This window comes from Convolutriloba macropyga, chromosome 13 (assembly GCF_964194025.1).
Source record: "Convolutriloba macropyga chromosome 13, txConMacr16.3, whole genome shotgun sequence".
Lineage (NCBI taxonomy): Eukaryota > Metazoa > Xenacoelomorpha > Acoela > Convolutidae > Convolutriloba > Convolutriloba macropyga.
Window position 1 is genome coordinate 32,967,336 of NC_134480.1, and position 19,798 is coordinate 32,987,133.

The 19,798-nt window shown below is 34.5% G+C and overlaps 1 protein-coding gene across 4 annotated transcripts in view; it reads right to left on the reverse strand.

The window, feature by feature from the left end:
• Positions 1 to 283: 283 nt before the first annotated feature.
• LOC142352270 (uncharacterized) overlaps positions 284 to 19,798 on the reverse strand; it is a 56,182-nt gene continuing 36,667 nt past the window's right edge. For all 4 annotated transcript variants that reach the window (XM_075404760.1, XM_075404761.1, XM_075404759.1 and 1 more), the window contains exons 4-5: positions 971 to 1,002; positions 284 to 614 (exon numbers count right to left, since the gene is read on the reverse strand). In XM_075404760.1, coding sequence (XP_075260875.1) covers positions 489 to 614; positions 971 to 1,002 — 158 coding nt within the window. In that variant the 3' untranslated portion in view covers positions 284 to 488. The remainder of the gene's footprint in view (positions 615 to 970; positions 1,003 to 19,798) is intronic.

Consider the following 19,798-nt stretch of genomic DNA (forward strand, 5'->3'; position numbering starts at 1 on the left):
GACTTATCAATTAGCTCAAATTTGACACAATTTATTTTAATAGGCAGTATAGAGATTTAGTTCTTATGGCACTTTTTTAATAACGGAATGAAACTGGTCATTTCATGTTTTCGTACGATCAGAATTCTTTAAAAGTTAGATACTGTTTCCTGCCTTGATGAACATTGAAAAAAAACTGTGTCTCTGAAGGAAAAATTATAATCGCCCTTGTTTCAAATGCTAACGGAATATCTAATATCTAATTTGTGTCCACCCCCCTTTCCGACTTTTAAATTAATTTTTTTGGACAATATCAACTGAGCGTGCGGGTGAAAGCGGTTCCAGTACCACAGAAGGTCTTATATGTTAACTATGTCTCTGAGATCGCTTCGTATCGAGCGAACTCATCAATTACAATCGGCTAAAATAAATGGAAGAAGTGGTCTAGGCAGGGGTTAAGGAAACAGTTTCCAAGACAATGAGCCAATTAGGTCTGTGATTGTATATGATTATTTCCAGGCACTGTTGGCGACCGAGAGGTGCTGGTTGGGTAGAAACCGATGTTTATCCAGTGACCTCACGGGTACTGGTACCTGTCCCTTCCAGTCAATGCTGGGTTCTTCACGAAGGGTTTGCTAGGAACAATATAAACCAATTTAAGAAAACTACAATTAAAAATTCCTTCTCCCAAGAAAATTAAAAAAAAACGGAAACGATACACATTCGAAAAAATTCTCCGAGAACCACTAATAAGAATAATTCGATTAACGGGAATAATTGGAATTGATATGCTTGTGGCGATTTTTGTGCATGTGATGACATATCAACTGATTCCTCGGAATCCCGCGACGATATAATTAGCTAATAACTTTTCCTAGAACATGCGCTTTCATTTTTGAATCTCATAAACGTTGAAGACCTTGAAAATGTCACGGACTTTTGAGGTCAGAAATAACCACTCAAAATAATGTAAAATAGTGAATTCTCTTACCGAATATTTGATTGGTGGCAGTGCGTTGTTTTCTGAAACAATAACAAAAACAATTAGAGGTGACAAATTGAGAATTTCGAAAAATCTAACGAAGTGCTCTAAAAAAGTTTCGAAAGAGTGTTTTCTATGTGAAGAACTATCTATTTTTTTTAATTCTTTTGTAGTTGTAGTTTGACAAACAATCGACAAACTTATATTAATAGGATTTAAACAATAACAGTTCATCGATAATTATCTCCCTCGCACCGTAAAAAAAGCAACGCCGGATCCTTTGAGTTTCATCCCATAGCTGAAAAAAAATGTACTGCCGCAAATTGTTCTATGGAACTGGCAAGGTCATAACAATGATTGAAAAACAGAATAGGTACTACACTTTACCAAGAAACTGATAAAAAGAAAAACTGTAGAGGCAGTTCTAACAATTTCTATCATTGGATCTTTTCCTTTTCGCCCCTCCCCCTCCACGCAGTTTAATGGGTGCATAATTTTTTGAACTGCACCCCAATGAGCACAAGTATAATACATGTCTAGCAATGTCCAATATAACATTTGTTATGCCATATCATGTGTTCTATAATTGCGGGGTGCAAAACGTATTGTGGCCTGGGGCGGCGGGGGGGGGGGCTTGGGTAACGACGGAAAAGATCCCTATCTGTGTCTGTGAACACCTTACTGTTTAATTTGACGCAAGGTATTCCTTCGCATTGTGTTGTTATATAGTGCTTGTGTTTCAGGTCTCCGCTGTTACTACTTTCATCACTACAAATTGGCGGTAGAACAAATTTCGCAGTTTTCCTTTTTGACTTTGATTTCAACTTCCCAGGAATCGGCGTCTTTCCCTGATTTTGATTGTAATTATTTTGACAAGGTAGGCAAAAGCTAAGAGCGAGCCCGCAATGAACGTTGAGTGAGCTAGGGGTTGGTTTACTTTTGTATTTTAACATACTGGAGCGTTCTTGACTCCAGCTCTGTATGAGGGAATATTGAGCTGCATGAAACCAAATCCACTAATTTTCAGTAGGAGACATGAATAAGTTCCCACGTCGGCACAAAAATTGATACAAAAACTTGTGCAAAATCAAGAAAATTGTTAATCGACGCTCCTGTGCATTGTGTTATCAGCGCAAATAAACAGCGTAATTCAGTTAAATATTTTATGTTTGAAAACCTAATTACAAATTCCTTATTAGAATTTTTAAAAACTGGTCATATCTCATATTCACCTAATATCTGAGTAGATATATTTTCAAATTACGGTACTCACTGAAAAAGAGCAGTAGCTCAAAATTAATCAAGTTTGAAGGGAAACTCTAACATTGAAGTCGGAGAACGTTTCAAAATTATAGCGAATCATTTCGAGTTAGTTCAAATTTGTAAACTTTTTGACAATTAATTGATTACGTTGTTTTTTCGATTTTTTTTGTTATTATTATTGTCAATGAGCAAGTGGAAGTATTTTCTAGAGAGGACGAATTGGTAATATTCGTGAGTACCACCTACACAAAAACAATCAAAATCAAAAGCTCAGTAATAAACATTCAAAATCCGATTTATTCAGTAACGATTATTTCAATTTTTCTCCAATTTCTACTGTCAAATAACACTCAGAAATGGAGGCTAACAAAAACGCCGAAAAGCTGGAAAAAAACGATTGTCCGGAAAAATTCGTTACAAGAATTGTTAAAGGACTATATAAGCCTCTAGATGAAATGAAGCGCACAATTATCTAGCTGTAAAACCAGGATAAAAAAACCTGAATCTGAGCAAAACATCTTGCAAGATCAAATTCGTGCTCAAATGCGATAAAGTCAAAAGAGGCGTTGGACATTTGTCTTCAATCACTTGAAGCGTATCTTGGAATCCGATAACGCGAAACGAAATTAAAAACATGTCATGTTATGGGACTAGAACCGATTAAGATTTGCCATCAGTTATTAATAATTTCGTTTGTTTGGACAAATAATGTATACTAGTCACGCAAATTGTTAAAGAAAAACAAAAAAATTGAGACATTTATATTACTGAGCACCTGCAAAAAATTGATGCTGAACTGAAAAATGATTCCATAACGTCAACGTTTCTGTTTTGGCATCGAATTCTAACAACACGATCGGTTATCACCGTATCAATTATATGAGTGATCTTTGTAATGATCTGAATGCTAGCAAATGTAAGTCTTCCAGTAATAAACGCCAATTGGCGCTTCCTGTTTCAAAACCTTTTGCGATTTGCACTCGATCGTTCACTAAAAAATTTTTTCAATGTATCAAAAAAAAAGATTTTCCTTTCCTCCGCATAATGTTCCTTTCTTTCCGTTTTGTCGAAAGGCAACAACACGACATTCTCCTCCAATCATGCCTGAGAATACCAACAATCATTCTTTGGCTTTGCGAAATCCGCACTGTCCAACTACAGTTCAACCACTTCTTTTCATCAGTTTCAGATAAATCTTCTGCAAAATCCGAACTGAAAACTGAATACTGAGTTTTCCTGGAAAAAGTTGACCAATAAATGCTCTTCTTGTACAAAGATAGACTCCACATCAAAACTGGCATATTGTTTAGTGCTTTATCAACTGTACAGTAATGGACACAGCAGAAAGAAAACAATAAATAGGGGGAAAACCAACCGCCACATTTTTCTCAACAACATTGCTGCTTTCAACGCATCGATCACTTCTTCAAAACAACGTCCCTAAGGAAAAATATGCATAAACTACAAGTCCTATAAAAATCATAGAAATTGAGCCACCAGTTTTATGTCTCACTGAAACATGATTATAGGACAGTCATACAAATCAGCTATCCGCAATTGAGGGATATGGCAAACGCTAAACATGCGTCAACAGAAAAGACTCGTGTTGTTATTGTCTCGGAAATAACTAGGAACGCCACTGCAAAAAAAACACAAACTAAGAAAACACAATTTTTAACAGCTAAAGTCTTGGCGCTGTTTACCTATTTAACAGCTATTTAGATGAAACTAATTCTCAGGTAAATGATTCCGTGATTCCTCTGGAAAACCATTGAAGGATATCTACTTACAACCGAATGACATAAATATTCTATGTAACGAACTTAACATTGATCACAGCAGAGAAACTAGCAGAAAACAGATCTCTAAGTACTCTTTAATTGTTTTTGGTTTCAACCGCTTGATCTCAAACAAACCAATGTGATAAACTGAGCATCGTAGGTCAAACATTTATGTCGTCTACTGTAGCGAAAAACTTCACACAGAGCTTTTATAGACCTCAATTACTGAACAGTATATTCTAACATTACCAAAAACTGCAACCGGAACACACATGTAAAAGTAATGCAATTACTGAAAAATTTCAAAAAACAACTGAACCTTTTAACGTTTACTAAGCAGCGAAATTCCAACAACCTTTAACAAGAAAAGGATGTACACTCATCTTTTGAACAACTTCACTTGAATATCCAGTCATTAGTCCAAAGAATGATCTCAGAAAAAACTAAAAACATGCCAAAACAAAAATTGGATTGATAATCATATCAAAAAAACACAAAAAATTAGAGTTGGGAGACTTGGCATGTCTTTTAAAGAACACAAAAAAAAAAGAAATAGGAGAATGGGAACGTCTTTGCGCTTTCAAAAGGCAGCGAAAACATGTCGACAAAAAGAAACGGTAACACTTTCAGACACTAATCGCTGGAAAAAAAGAATCTCAATAGGAAAGATTCTGGATTGGCACCAAAAACGTCAGCCGAGTATTGTCAAGAGTTCAGCCAATTTTTCACTTCTGTCGCAGAAAAAATAAACCATAAATGTAATGGCAATTTGAATCCTGACAATTTTTCGCAAGTGCTCTGTTCAATGTATAGGGATTATGTTAGTAAAGATGAATAACTGTATTACACCAATGATTGTTTTCGAAAAAAAGTGTACTCGTAATACAGTCATTAATTGTTGGAGTTACACTTATATCAGTTTTTAAAATTAATCAGGGAAAAAAGGCGATAAATGTGTGCCGTGAATCGAACTAGATTGAACAATTGAGAACATAAATTAAAACAGAGAAGATATGCAAAAAACTTCAAATTTTTTATATGAAGGATCAGTTAACAGTAAGATCATTTCGACAAGACAAAAACTGTTCGGAAAAATACCAAAATTTCTAACTTAAATTACTGAAGAAATGAAAAAACTGTCGACAATAAGTTGTAAAGATTTTGCTCGTCGGTTCCGTGAAAACTGAAAAATAGGCATTCTGATTTTCCACTGGGTTTTGAGTTCATATTTTTTTGAACCCAATAAAATGGAAGTAAAAAGACGGCGAATTGTCTGCTTCATGAGGCACAACACGACGCGGTAACACTGCCTTCTGGTGTTCAGAAGATGTCTAAATAACGTTTAGTTGTTTTTGTTTATCCGTTCTGAAAACAAATTATAATTTTTATTAGCATAACCAGAACCATTAATAGAAAAAATGTGTGCTGATCAGTTTAGAATGGCAAAATACTTCAGAAAATGTTACAATATTAATCACTTACAAGACAGGTTACGAACAAAGAGTCTGTCAACTGATTGTTGCCAAAAATACTTTGGCATATAAAAAATTGCACTCTCAACTAGTTAACGGCCCAGGAGATAGACACCAAACAAGAATTCTGGGACCAGCGGGGAACAGCGACAAGATACAAGCCAACAAATGAAACTGAACAACGACTAAAACAGGTACCTGCAAATATTAAAATTCCAAAAGAACTTAGAGTACAGAGCTGCAAAAATGAATTCCAACATAACTTGTAATTTTGTATCTCGTAAGTTTCGCATTTTTTGCGCAATGTTACGAGACTCTGTAGTCACTACAATATTCTGGCTCGACATCTCGAACCGTTGCCTAGTTCTCGATAAATGCTGAAACCAGTGACCTAAAGCAGAGAAAAAGTTCAATGCAGCAACGGACTATTGCACGCATTGCATATTATGAGTATCTTCTTCCCACAAGTAAGAGAAAATATTGACCACAGTTGATCTCAGAGCAAAAAATAAATCGTGGAATAATGCTGCACAAAAGGTCATGCGTTCCCACGACGATTTCCTCAATATTTGAATAAAAAATGCTGAACTGACATCAAAACTTGTCTCAGCAACCTTCGAAAAAAGATTTATGAGTACCAGACAGACAGCGGAGCTTAGCAAAATCATATTTCGCACAAATATCTCCACACTTTGACCTCTTCCAGACAAATATTACCCAGGTTGAGGTCGCGCTCGAAATCGCCTCTGATCAGACCGTCCCAGACAAGTGTGACCTCTGATCAGACCGTCCCAGACCGAAGTGACCTCTGATCAGACGAGTGTGCGCTCGAAGATCGTTGTGCGCTCGAAGTGCGCTCGAAGTCGCCTCTGATCAGACGAGTTCCAGACCGAAGTGACCCCTGATCAGACAAGTTCCAGACCATTGCCCAGACAAGTTCCAGACCATTGCCCAGACGAGTTCCAGACCATTGTCCAGACTAAAGTGCGCTCGAAATATTGTCCCAGACCATATGCATGGATGATCTCTGCAGACCTTCAATAACGAAATAATTGCACAAAATTGACAATAAATAAAAAAATAAAATAAATCAATGATAAAAATAAATTTTACCAATAAACGAGTCCGTATATAACCCAGGTTAAAGTACCGAAGAGAGTATGTCCATACTGAAGATGAACAAAATGCCTGGAATGCTAAATTTTGGTTTAGTGGATTCTTAAAATAGACAGGGATGCTCAGTCATATACGCTCCTACACAATGATCCGACCCCACTCATCCACGATTTTATTTAATTGTCTACCAAATGAGGAAGAGATGGAAAATTTTCAAAATTCCACAAAACAATGTGAAAAATAATGCTGGATTAAGTGAACAAATATGCTGGACTTCTTGGCCGATGAGACTTTCCATTAATGAAAGTAAAAGACATCACAAACAATAAAACCGTATAACAGAAAACAATAACTGCGACATAAAAGTTGGTGTCTAATACAACTCTAATTAACAAAGTGAAAAAGGAATCAGCTAAAACGTGATTTCAACAAATTAACCTGTTTCTCACTAGATAAGATACGAGAACTTTCAGTAATGAGATGTAGTAACAGGTCGACGAAGAACAGAAAAGAGGCAAAGATCAAACATACGTTTTTGTTTTCAAAATAGCAATCCTCCAATTGATTTGAACCTATACATATCAACTCGCCACATTAACAAAATATATGTGGAACCACATAGGAAGTTTTTAAAAATTCATTATATGTCAGATGAATACAAAAAGAACAGCAAAAACAAAAAATCAAAAAAAATTACTAAGAAAGCTTTATCCTTGTTGTTAAAACCCTAGGCTGTTCAAAAAAATTGAACTTCTTAAATAGAGTTTCTTTTTTTCAAAGTTCAATTTATTTCAAAGTTCAATTTCACATGACTTACTTCTTCATCAAAATTCAAAAACAAATCAAAGATAGTGGGAGTCTATAACAACAAAAAGTGGAACAAAAATTGACGGTCTGTGGGTAGTCTTAGATTAAAAAACTGGGAAAATAAGTATAAAACAATAAAAAAAAAATTGTTTATTTTTTTGCAAAGTATTTTTTTTCAAGTTTATAGTTTCCTTCTGATCAAGCGGGTTAAAAGGTCCTTTCTCACATTGACTTTTTTGTTTTTACTTCATCAATAGAAATGCTCTTGTGAAAAAACTTTTTAAGAAAATCAGCAAATCTTTTTCTGATGATTTTCAATTTTTTTGCATCTTGAGTATCATTAGCTCTCCTGGAACAATCGCCACTGTAAACAATTTTCTAGGAAACCACTTCTAGTTACCTTATTTTTGGTTCACGGGAAAGAGCTGAAGAATGATTTCACAAATCGAGACGACTATTGGATATTAAAACGAAAGACTAAGAAAAATCTGCAAATTATCATTTCTGATTTTTGCTTTCCTTTTAAAAGAGTGATGTGCCGGATCTTATTCGGTCAACTGAAACCAATTTACATGAAAAAATCATTTAAAAAACATTACAGACGTCGTATTCTGATATAAAAAATGTCAAAACAGGCCTTGGTACAAAAAAATATACATAAAACAATCATTAAAAAGGATTTGTTCTTCATTATGTTACTGAATCGTCAAGGAGTGAAAATTAAATTAGCGAGTATAATAAATTATCAACATTTTTAGTAAATGAGCCGTAAAATAATTTTTGACAGCACTAAAAACAACTTAGTTCAACGGGCGAGTGCTAAATTTAATAAAGAAAGTCACGGTTTTTTACAAATCTTGGTTTAAAAAAGAAAATCATTAAGAATCTTATATTTGTTTATTCAGGCATTGTTTTGCAAAGTTTTTCAGACTAAATTTTAGCATTTTTATTGGCTCTTACAAACCAAAAAAACGTTTGTAGTTTTTTTTGAACGGTAATAAGACTCTGTAGTGCTACTAAGAGTTACAAAGTTTTCGAATTTTTGGTCACTTAATCTTTCTCGTTTAATAACTTTTTAGTTAGGGTGAAATCATTCGGGTGATAAAGTCCATTTTTTAGAAGTTTTGGAGTTGTTTCTGGTTAAATATAGATATATGTTAACTTTAGTGAAGTTTGAGTAGAAGAATTAATTTCGACAAAGAAATTTACCTTTTTTTTCGAGAATTTTTCACTAACATTTTTTTTGTTTATGCAATATTTTGCAAAGTTTCTAAGACTAAAATTTAGCTTATTTATTATGTCTCACAATCCAAGAGAAAATCTTTGTAGTTCATTCAACGTTGGCGCTGTAATAAGCCTCTGTAATGCTAGTAATAGTTGCAATATTTACGAAATTTTTATCATTATTAAAGTTTCGTTGCTTAATAACTTTTTAGTACGAACGAATTGGGAAACGTACAATAGCTCATTTTCTTGCATTTTTTACGCTCTTTCTAATTATGAATATATTTCTTCACTTTAAGGTAGTTCAAAACGGTAATTTTGTAAAAGAGTAACTTTCGACAAAGAATTTTATCTTTTTTTCAAGAATCTTTTACTAATATTTTTTTCTTTAGACAATATTTTGCAAAGTTCATATGACTAAAATTTAGCTTATTTAACGTGTATTACAATCTAAAGGAAAATCTTTGTATTTCATTCAACGTTGGTGCTGTAATAAGCCTCTGTAGTGCTAGTAATAGTTGCAAAATTTACGAAATTTTGGTCATTATTAAAGATTCGTTGTTTAATAACTTTTTAGTACGAATGAATTGAGAAACGTACTATAGCTCATTTTCTTGCATTTTTTACGCTCTTTCTAATTATGAATATATTTCTTCACTTTAAGGTAGTTCAAAACAGAAATTTTGTAAAAGAGTAACTTTCGACAAAGAATTTTACCTCTTTTTCAAGAATCTTTCACTAATATTTTTTTCTTTAGACAATATTTTGCAAAGTTCTTATGACTAAAATTTAGCTTATTTAACGGGTCTTACAACCCCAAAAAATCTTTGTAGTTCATTCAACGTTGGCGTTGTAATAAGCCTCTGTAGTGCTAGTAATAGTTGCAAAATTTACGAAATTTTTGTCATTTTTAAAGTTTCAATGTTTAATAACTTTTTAGTACGAACGAATTGGGAAACGCACTATAGCTCATTTTCTTGCATTTTTTTACGCTCTTTCCGAATATATATATATATATATATATATATATATATATATATATATATATATATATATATATATATATTGGGTACTTTTGTTTTAGTTTGTAGTTAAATTTTTAACTTTTTCTAAGGGGTGTCAGTTTGGCCGAATTCCGGTGTCTGGAGCTAAAAATCGTCAAAATTTAAAAACTGTTTTTCGGAACTTTTTTATGCTTCAGATGATAGCCCTTTTCTTCCTGATTCCAAAACACCTTCATTTTTAAGAATTGGTTCAGTAGTCTTGAAGATATGGCGTTTTGAAGATCTAGCCCCCTCGTTACTCCCGTGCCCGACAAACTCCCCATCCCCCCACTTGTCGCTGGTTCTAACGAAATTGAAATAATTTCATTTTCGTTAATTCCGTTTAGTAACAGCTTTTGAAATATGAAATTTGAATGCAAGTTGTATTTCGCCTCTCAACAGGTAAGTTATATGTGTTGGCAATGTGAAATATTCGAATGAGCTGCCGCATTGCCAAATGACCATTGCTATACAATCTGAGCATGTCATCTGACAGCAGGAGGAGTGCTATGAAGCGCTGTCCGGCTAGACCATTATAATTAACCTGCAAAGAGGTGCATATGAAATGAAATGTATCGGAAACATTCAAATGGTGATAGTAGATTAGTGAAAGCAATGAGAAAGTGTCAGAGCCCCCCCCCCACCCAGCCCCCCCCCCAAACCCGGCAGCTACACCAGAATACCCCCGCCCGTGCTACGTGTCGTACCGTACGAGTGTTGCACGTCGCAGAATAGCTGCGCGCGCTGCTGTAGAGCGCAGATCAGAGTGTCGGGCGTGCCCAAGGTCATTTTAATAGCAGGAACTGAGTATTTTAGATCAAGTGAGATGCAGACAAGGTATTTTGACGATCATGTACCTGGACAGGGAGTTAATGTTAATGAGTTCTTGAGTCCAGGAGGACGCAGAAAGGAGATAAGAGTTAAATGTTTCGAAGGTTTTAAAAAAGACAAGGAATTATATAGGACAAGACCTCAAGTTGATTTAGATCTCGCAACCTCTATAAGGTTCGTCAATTTCCAAGCTAAGTGCGAACCTGGGCAAGTACTAGAGAAAGTCTGGAAGATATTTAAGAATGCGAAATCGATCAAGTTGGGCAAATTAAGACCAAATCAGAAAACAGTCGAAAAAAAACAATGGCGTTACAATGGCTGGGTCAATTTTTTTGGCAGTGGAGACTGCAAACGTGCCAGGAGTGTTATCGAGAAAAAGAGAGAAAAATATGGCGAAATGATCATTGAAAAAGTTGGCAGGATCAGATGTCTCGGTTTTCATACCAAGAAGAAGGTTGTAGCTGTACCAAAAAAAAGAATACCTGCGAAAAAAGAAGTGCCTAGGCAATTTTCCAGTTGGGGTAAACGATGGTCCCCAATAAACGAAAGTCGATTTGCGGATGACGTTTTTGATTGCTTATTTTCAAATGGTGTTGTGCTAGTAGAGTAATTGTTATAGCAGTGTTGTTTTAGTGTTTGCCTTGTAGTTTTTTCTTACATATTGAGAAATTGTTTATTTGATGCTTATGATTTAGCTAATCTGAATTCAGAATTGTCCCGTCTGAGAGCTTTTTTTCTTTATCATTTATTTGTACTGCTTCTATTAACTTTTGCATGGTTTGTTTTTGAGGATTCTGCAGGGGAAACCCTAGATTACCAACAGAATCGTTGAAAACATTCCATTAGCTTTTGATACGGAAATTTGCTATTATTTCGAATATTTTTTTTCAAAAATAGGTCTTTTTGATCGGGTCAAGGAGTTATTCAAATCGAACCAAACTCGGTATGGAGTATCCCCTGTGTATCTAGAGTCTAAAACAGAAAGAATTTTTGGTATAGCTTGCCTAGGAAAAAAGTTAGCTTTTGATACGGAAATTTGCTATTATTTCGAATATTTTTTTTCAAAAATAGGTCTTTTTGATCGGGTCAAGGAGTTGTTCAAATCGAACCAAACTCGGTATGGAGTATCCCCTGTGTATCTAGAGTCTAAAACAGAAAGAATTTTTGGTATAGCTTGCCTAGGAAAAAAGTTAGCTTTTGATACGGAAATTTGCTATTATTTCGAATATTTTTTTTCAAAAATAGGTCTTTTTGATCGGGTCAAGGAGTTGTTCAAATCGAACCAAACTCGGTATGGAGTATCCCCAGGGTATGTAGAGTGTAAAACTGAAAAAATTTTTGGTATAGCTTGCCTAGGAAAAAAGTTCGTATTTCAATCGGAAATCTCGACTTATTCGCTTATTATTCGCTTATTCTATTTTCAAAAATATAGAAATTTCGTCGGGTCAAGGAGTTGTTCAAATCGAACCAAACTCGGTATGGAGTATCCCCAGGGTATGTAGAGTGTAAAACTGAAAAAATTTTTGGTATAGCTTGCCTAGGAAAAAAGTTAGTATTTGATACGGAAATTTGCTATTATTTCGAATATTTTTTTTCAAAAATAGAGAAATTTTATCGGGTCAAGGAATTGTTCAAAGTGAACTAAATTGATATCCCAGACTACCAGTACTATTTAGGTTGTAATGCAAAAAGAATGGTCCGTCTAACTGTCCTAGAAAAAAAGTTCGTTTTTCAATCGGAAATATCGATTTATTCGCTTATTCTATTTTCAAAAATAGAGAAATTTTATCGGATCAAGGAGTTGTTCAAAGTGAACCAAAATGATATCCCAGACTACCAGTACTATTTAGGTTGTAATGCAAAAAGAATGGTCCGTCTAACTGTCCTAGAAAAAAAGTTCGTATCTCAATCGGAAATCTCGACTTTTTCGCTTATTCTATTTTCAAAAATATAGAAATTTCATCGGGTCAAGGAGTCGTTCAAATCGAACCAAACTCGGTATGGAGTATCCCCAGGGTATGTAGAATGTAAAACTGAAAAAATTTTTGGTATAGCTTGCCTAGGAAAAAAGTTAGTTTTTCGTACGTTAATTTCCGATTAATTCGAATAATTAATTTTAAATAATTTTAAAAAATATCTTATTTTTATCGGGTCAAGGAGTTGTTCAAAGTGAACCAAATTGATATCCCAGACTACCAAAAACGTTTAGGTTGTAATGCAAAAAGAATGGTCAGCCTAACGTTCCTAGAAAAAAAGTTCGTATCTCAATCGGAAATCTCGACTTTTTCGCTTATTCTATTTTCAAAAATATAGAAATTTCATCGGGTCAAGGAGTCGTTCAAATCGAACCAAACTCGGTATGGAGTATCCCCAGGGTACGTAGAGTGTAAAACTGAAAAAATTTTTGGTATAGCTTGCCTAGGAAAAAAGTTAGTATTTGATACGGAAATTTGCTATTATTTCGAATATTTTTTTTCAAAAATAGAGAAATTTTATCGGGTCAAGGAATTGTTCAAAGTGAACTAAATTGATATCCCAGACTACCAGTACTATTTAGGTTGTAATGCAAAAAGAATGGTCCGTCTAACTGTCCTAGAAAAAAAGTTCGTATCTCAATCGGAAATCTCGACTTTTTCGCTTATTCTATTTTCAAAAATATAGAAATTTCATCGGGTCAAGGAGTTATTCAAATCGAACCAAACTCGGTATGGAGTATCCCCAGTGTATGTAGAGTCTAAAACAGAAAGAATTTTTGTAATAGCTTGCCTAGGAAAAAAGTTCGTATTTCAATCGGAAATCTCGACTTATTCGCTTATTATTCGCTTATTCTATTTTCAAAAATATAGAAATTTCGTCGGGTCAAGGAGTTGTTCAAATCGAACCAAACTCGGCATGGAGTATCCCCAGTGTTTGTAGAGTCTAAAACAGAAAGAATTTTTGTAATAGCTTGCCTAGGAAAAAAGTTCGTATGTCAATCGGAAATCTCGACTTTTTCGCTTATTCTATTTTCAAAAATATAGAAATTTCATCGGGTCAAGGAGTCATTCAAATCGAACCAAACTCAGTATGGAGTATCCCCTGTGTATCTAGAGTCTAAAACAGAAAGAGTTTTCGGTATAGCTTGCCTAGGAAAAAAGTTCGTATTTCAATCGGAAATATCGACTTATTCGCTTATTATTCGCTTATTCTATTTTCAAAAATATAGAAATTTCGTCGGGTCAAGGAGTTATTCAAATCGAACCAAACTCGGCATGGAGTATCCCCAGTGTATGTAGAGTCTAAAACAGAAAGTATTTTTGTAATAGCTTACCTAGGAAAAAAGTTCGTATTTCAATCGGAAATCTCGACTTTTTCGCTTATTCTATTTTCAAAAATATAGAAATTTCATCGGGTCAAGGAGTTATTCAAATCAAACCAAACTCGGCATGGAGTATCCCCAGTGTATGTAGAGTCTAAAACAGAAAGTATTTTTGTAATAGCTTACCTAGGAAAAAAGTTCATATTTCAATCGGAAATCTCGACTTTTTCGCTTATTCTATTTTCAAAAATAGAGAAATTTTATCGGGTCAAGGAGTTGTTCAAAGTGAACTAAATTAATATCCCAGACTACCAGTACTATTTAGGTTGTAATGCAAAAAGAATGGTCCGTCTAACTGTCCTAGAAAAAAAAGTTCGTATCAATCGGAAATCTCGACTTTTTCGCTTATTCTATTTTCAAAAATATAGAAATTTCATCGGGTCAAGGAGTTATTCAAATCGAACCAAACTCGGTATGAAGTATCCCCTGGGTTTGTAGAGTGTAAAACAGAAAGAATTTTTGGTATTGCTCGCCTAGGAAAAAAGTTATCTTTTGATACGGAAATTTGCTATTATTTCGAATATTTTTTTTCAAAAATAGGTCTTTTTGAACGGGTCAAGGAGTTGTTCAAATCGAACCAAACTCAGCATGGAGAATTCCCTGTCTAATTGGACCATAAAACAAAAAGACTTTTTGGTATAGCTTGTATAGGAAGGAAGTTAGTTTTTCGTACGTTAATTTCCGATTAATTCGAATAATTAATTTTAATCAATTTTAAAAAATAGTTAATTTTTATCGGGTCAAGGAGTTGTTCAAAGTGAACCAAATTGATATCCCAGACTACCAGTATCATTTAGGTTGTAATACAAAAAGAATGGCCGGCTTAGCTTTCCTAGAAAAAAAGTTCGTTTTTCAATCGGAAATATCGATTTATTCGCTTATTCTATTTTCAAAAATATAGAAATTTCGTCGGGTCAAGGAGTTGTTCAAATCGAACCAAACTCGGCATGGAGTATCCCCAGTGTTTGTAGAGTCTAAAACAGAAAGAATTTTTGTAATAGCTTGCCTAGGAAAAAAGTTCGTATTTCAATTGGAAATCTCGACTTTTTCGCTTATTCTATTTTCAAAAATATAGAAATTTCATCGGGTCAAGGAGTCGTTTAAATCGAACCAAACTCGGTATGGAGTATTCCCATTGTATGTAGAGTCTAAAACAAAAAGAATTTTTGCTATAGCTAGCCTAGGAAAAAAGTTAGTTTTTCATACGGAAATGTGCAATTATTTCGAATAACTTGAGATTATTGAATTTTAAAAATTGGTCTTTTTGATCGCGTCAAGGAGTTGTTCAAATCGAACCAAACTCGGCATGGAGTATCCCCAGTGTTTGTAGAGTCTAAAACAGAAAGAATTTTTGTAATAGCTTGCCTAGGAAAAAAGTTCGTATTTCAATTGGAAATCTCGACTTTTTCGCTTATTCTATTTTCAAAAATATAGAAATTTCATCGGGTCAAGGAGTCGTTTAAATCGAACCAAACTCGGTATGGAGTATTCCCATTGTATGTAGAGTCTAAAACAAAAAGAATTTTTGCTATAGCTAGCCTAGGAAAAAAGTTAGTTTTTCATACGGGAATGTGCAATTATTTCGAATAACTTGAGATTATTGAATTTTAAAAATTGGTCTTTTTGATCGGGTCAAGGAGTTGTTCAAATCGAACCAAACTCGGTATGGAGTATCCCCTGGGTATGTAGACTGTAAAACAAAAAGAATTTTCGGTATAGCTTGCCTAGGAAAAAAGTTCGTATTTGAATCGGAAATATCGATTTATTCGCTTATTCTATTTTCAAAAATATAGAAATTTCGTCGGGTCAAGGAGTTGTTCAAATCGAACCAAACTCGGTATAGAGTATCCCCTGGGTATTTAGAGTGTAAATCAAAAGGAATTTTCGGTATAGCTTGCCTAGGAAAAAAGTTCTTATTTCAATCGGAAATATCGATTTATTCGCTTATTCTATTTTCAAAAATATAGAAATTTCATCGGGTCAAGGAGTCGTTCAAATCGAACCAAACTCGGTATAGAGTATCCCATGTGTATCTAGAGTCTAAAACAGAAAGAATTTCTGCTATAGCTTGCCCAGGAAAAAAGTTAGTTTTTCGTACGTTAATTTCCGATTAATTCGAATAATTAATTTTAAATAATTTTAAAAAATAGTTAATTTTTATCGGGTCAAGGAGTTGTTCAAAGTGAAATAAATTGATATCCCAGACTACCAGTACTATTAAGGTTGTAATGCGAAAAGAATTGTCCGCCTAACTTTCCTAGAAAAAAATTTCGTATTTCAATCGGAATTATCGACTTATTCGCTTATTCTATTTTCAAAAATATAGAAATTTTATCGGGTCAAGGAGTTGTTCAAAGTGAAATAAATTGATATCCCAGACTACCAGTACTATTTAGGTTGTAATGCGAAAAGAGTGGTCCGCGTAACTTTCCTAGAAAAAAGTTCGTATTTGAATCGGAAATATCGATTTATTCGCTTATTCTATTTTCAAAAATATAGAAATTTCGTCGGGTCAAGGAGTTGTTCAAATCGAACCAAACTCGGTATAGAGTATCCCCTGGGTATTTAGAGTGTAAATCAAAAGGAATTTTCGGTATAGCTTGCCTAGGAAAAAAGTTCTTATTTCAATCGGAAATATCGATTTATTCGCTTATTCTATTTTCAAAAATATAGAAATTTCATCGGGTCAAGGAGTCGTTCAAATCGAACCAAACTCGGAATAGAGTATCCCATGTGTATCTAGAGTCTAAAACAGAAAGAATTTCTGCTATAGCTTGCCCAGGAAAAAAGTTAGTTTTTCGTACGTTAATTTCCGATTAATTCGAATAATTAATTTTAAATAATTTTAAAAAATAGTTAATTTTTATCGGGTCAAGGAGTTGTTCAAAGTGAAATAAATTGATATCCCAGACTACCAGTACTATTAAGGTTGTAATGCGAAAAGAATTGTCCGCCTAACTTTCCTAGAAAAAAATTTCGTATTTCAATCGGAATTATCGACTTATTCGCTTATTCTATTTTCAAAAATATAGAAATTTTATCGGGTCAAGGAGTTGTTCAAAGTGAAATAAATTGATATCCCAGACTACCAGTACTATTTAGGTTGTAATGCGAAAAGAGTGGTCCGCGTAACTTTCCTAGAAAAAAGTTTGTATTTCAATCGGAAATATCGACTTTTTCGCTTATTATATTTTAAAAAAGTTAATTTTTATCGGGTCAAGGAGTTGTTCAAATCGAACCAAACTTGGTATGTTTTCAGTTTTCATTATGACACAGACCACAATTGTTGTAAGTGAGAAGGGGGTTTTTTGCGAAAGGCCTCGAGTGTTATCAAATGCTCAAGAAGAGACTTTAAGTCAACACGACAATTTGAGAAGCGAAATCGATCTCCTTATAACTCAATTTGAAAATCTAACCAGGCGGGTCACAGAGTTGGAAAAAGCCTCAGCTGAAGTTATAGACTTGACTCAAGATGATAGCTTTACGACTACTGCCTCTGTTCACTCTGAAGATCTAAGTCCAGTTGAGAATGGATTGATACATTAGATATGAGCATAATGTTTCCCTCTAAAATCCCTGATTTTGAATTGGATGTATGCCTTGAACTAGCTGAAAAAATTGTTTAATTAGGTAATTGTTTACGAGTTGTCTGTGACAATATTTTGTTACTTTGCTTTATTGATGAAGTTTTGTTAATTTGTAGTCAATGTACCATTATTTTGGTTTTCATAAGGAAGCGATGTTTGAGCTATGAAGAGTGTTTTCAGTTAATTTCTTCGAGTTTCTTTTTTAGCGAACGTAATTTGAATGTCGGCGCTTTATTTTCTCTTCGTTAATTGCACTTTCAACTTATTTTCAGATAATCTGACAAATGTCTTCTGTCAAATGCAGTTTTGGATGGTTACTTCTCTCTACGGACAAGAAGGATGCCAGAATTATTGATGCGAAATCGGAGTTGTGGGGTTCAACAAGTCATTTTGACAAATTTACAAAGACGGAGGGGACAGAAGTTCAGCTCCTTGTGGGAAACAAACAAGTCACGTACGTTGTGGTGCAGCAAGGAATGGGAAATTTTGAAAAGAATTTGGCAGAGCTGAGATCGAAGTATAATATGCAAATTACATCGAATATGGGCATAAGTCAAACTGAAGCTCCACCTCAATCTACCGACAAAAGTTCTACAACTGTCAAGGCTGTCTCGGTAACTTTTTAATTTTTAGCAAGCATTTCGAAAAATTTTGTTGAAACAAAAGACAATTTCAATTTTCTGTTGTTTCGTTTTCTTCACAAACTAGGCTCAACGATTTTTTCAACTTTACGAAAATCAGTTATTGTTTAGTGCTGCGCTGCTCATCGTGCAATCTCAGAAACACTTCTACAAAATGAAGAACGATTGTGTGAGACTGTCGAATTGATGCAGCAATCATCTCAACAATCAGCCGATGATTTTGCTAACCTGAAAAGAAGAATGACGGCCATTGTAAGTCACGTTTCGTTTGCTATCTGATTTTCCAAATAGTATCGAAGCTCTCCACAAAACACATACGATCTTTTCTAGAAAATATCAATGTTGTATAGGGGAAAAACGTATTTATAAATTCCTTAAGTAGATATCTCTTCATAGAATCCTAGTTAGTCTCACTATTCTTATCAGTTCAATGTTTCTTGGGGACAGTACCCTTTAAAACTAATTTTTTTTAACTCTGATTGCATAGGTGAATAGCGCCCTGAAATCCTTTGATACAACAGAAAATGTACCTCTCTTCGATGAAGATGTGGACATCGCCGAAGTAACAGCTGACGCTGAAGAGACTGATCTCTTTCTTCTCGTTGAAAGAAATCCCCCTGTGCAATTTGGTTTGAACAATCAGAATTTAGATCTTGTGTACAGCGGTCATTTGCCTTCAACATATGGGGGAATTCTTCGGAAGTGGATATTTGGAATTAACGGACTGGCACATGAAATGATTTTGCCCTCAAAAACATTCGATGGAGGACGAAAATGTGCTTCCAAGGAGTTGATGCTGAAATTTTTCCGTTAGAACTTCCGAATTCTTTTTGAAGGATTTTTTGTTGCTCTTAGGTTTTTAAGCTGTGGCAATCAGAAATCTTATCTCTATTCGTATTTTAAAATACTGCATGATTTTTGCATCACTGAATTGAGAAGTGGCATGTATGGTCTCTTCTTAGGTTCTGTGGAGCGAAAGTTTCCTAGAGATACTTATCCCAACGCAAAGCAGCAGGCGAAAGTTGCTGCAAACAAGGCGGGCTTAAATGCACGACAGAGGTTACAGGCAACTGGAAAGTACAGCGAATCAACAAAAGCCAAGAAAAAGCAGAACCGTCTGGCCAAAATGAATGGCACTCCAAAGAAGTAATTTCGAGAAAGTTTAGCGTAGATTACATAGAGTAGTTCGAATCCTTGCCTGTTTGGTTTTCAGAACATTTACAGGCTTCGCTTTTTTATCATAAATTTGTGTATTTTACCATGTACTTCTAATTCTGACGTATAAATGCGTATTAGTTATCGTAGTCTGAGATTTAATGTTTTTGATAGATTTTTGATTTATATCTGTCCCCAGATGATTGTCTTCTTTTACTTCACTGATTTTAATTTAAAATCACTCCTCTCCTGTTTTAATTTATATGGTTACAATCTTCGATTAGTAATTTGTCTATCGCATTGAGGTACTGTTTGTGAGTCGCATGTTTGTTAGAATGTTATATTTGCATAAAATTTTGTTTAAATCTACACCGTTCTTTCAGAGATGTCTCAAAAACCTGTGTCTAAAAGATCAGCTTCGGGTAGACTGATCAAAAGCCGCGAATTTGAAACTGATCCAGAGACTTTAGTTGAGCGTAGCAGTCAGCAAGAAAACTTAAACACAAGATTTCTCTTTTACTGCACCCGTGCTCTTTTTTCGTGCCAATTGAACAGCGAT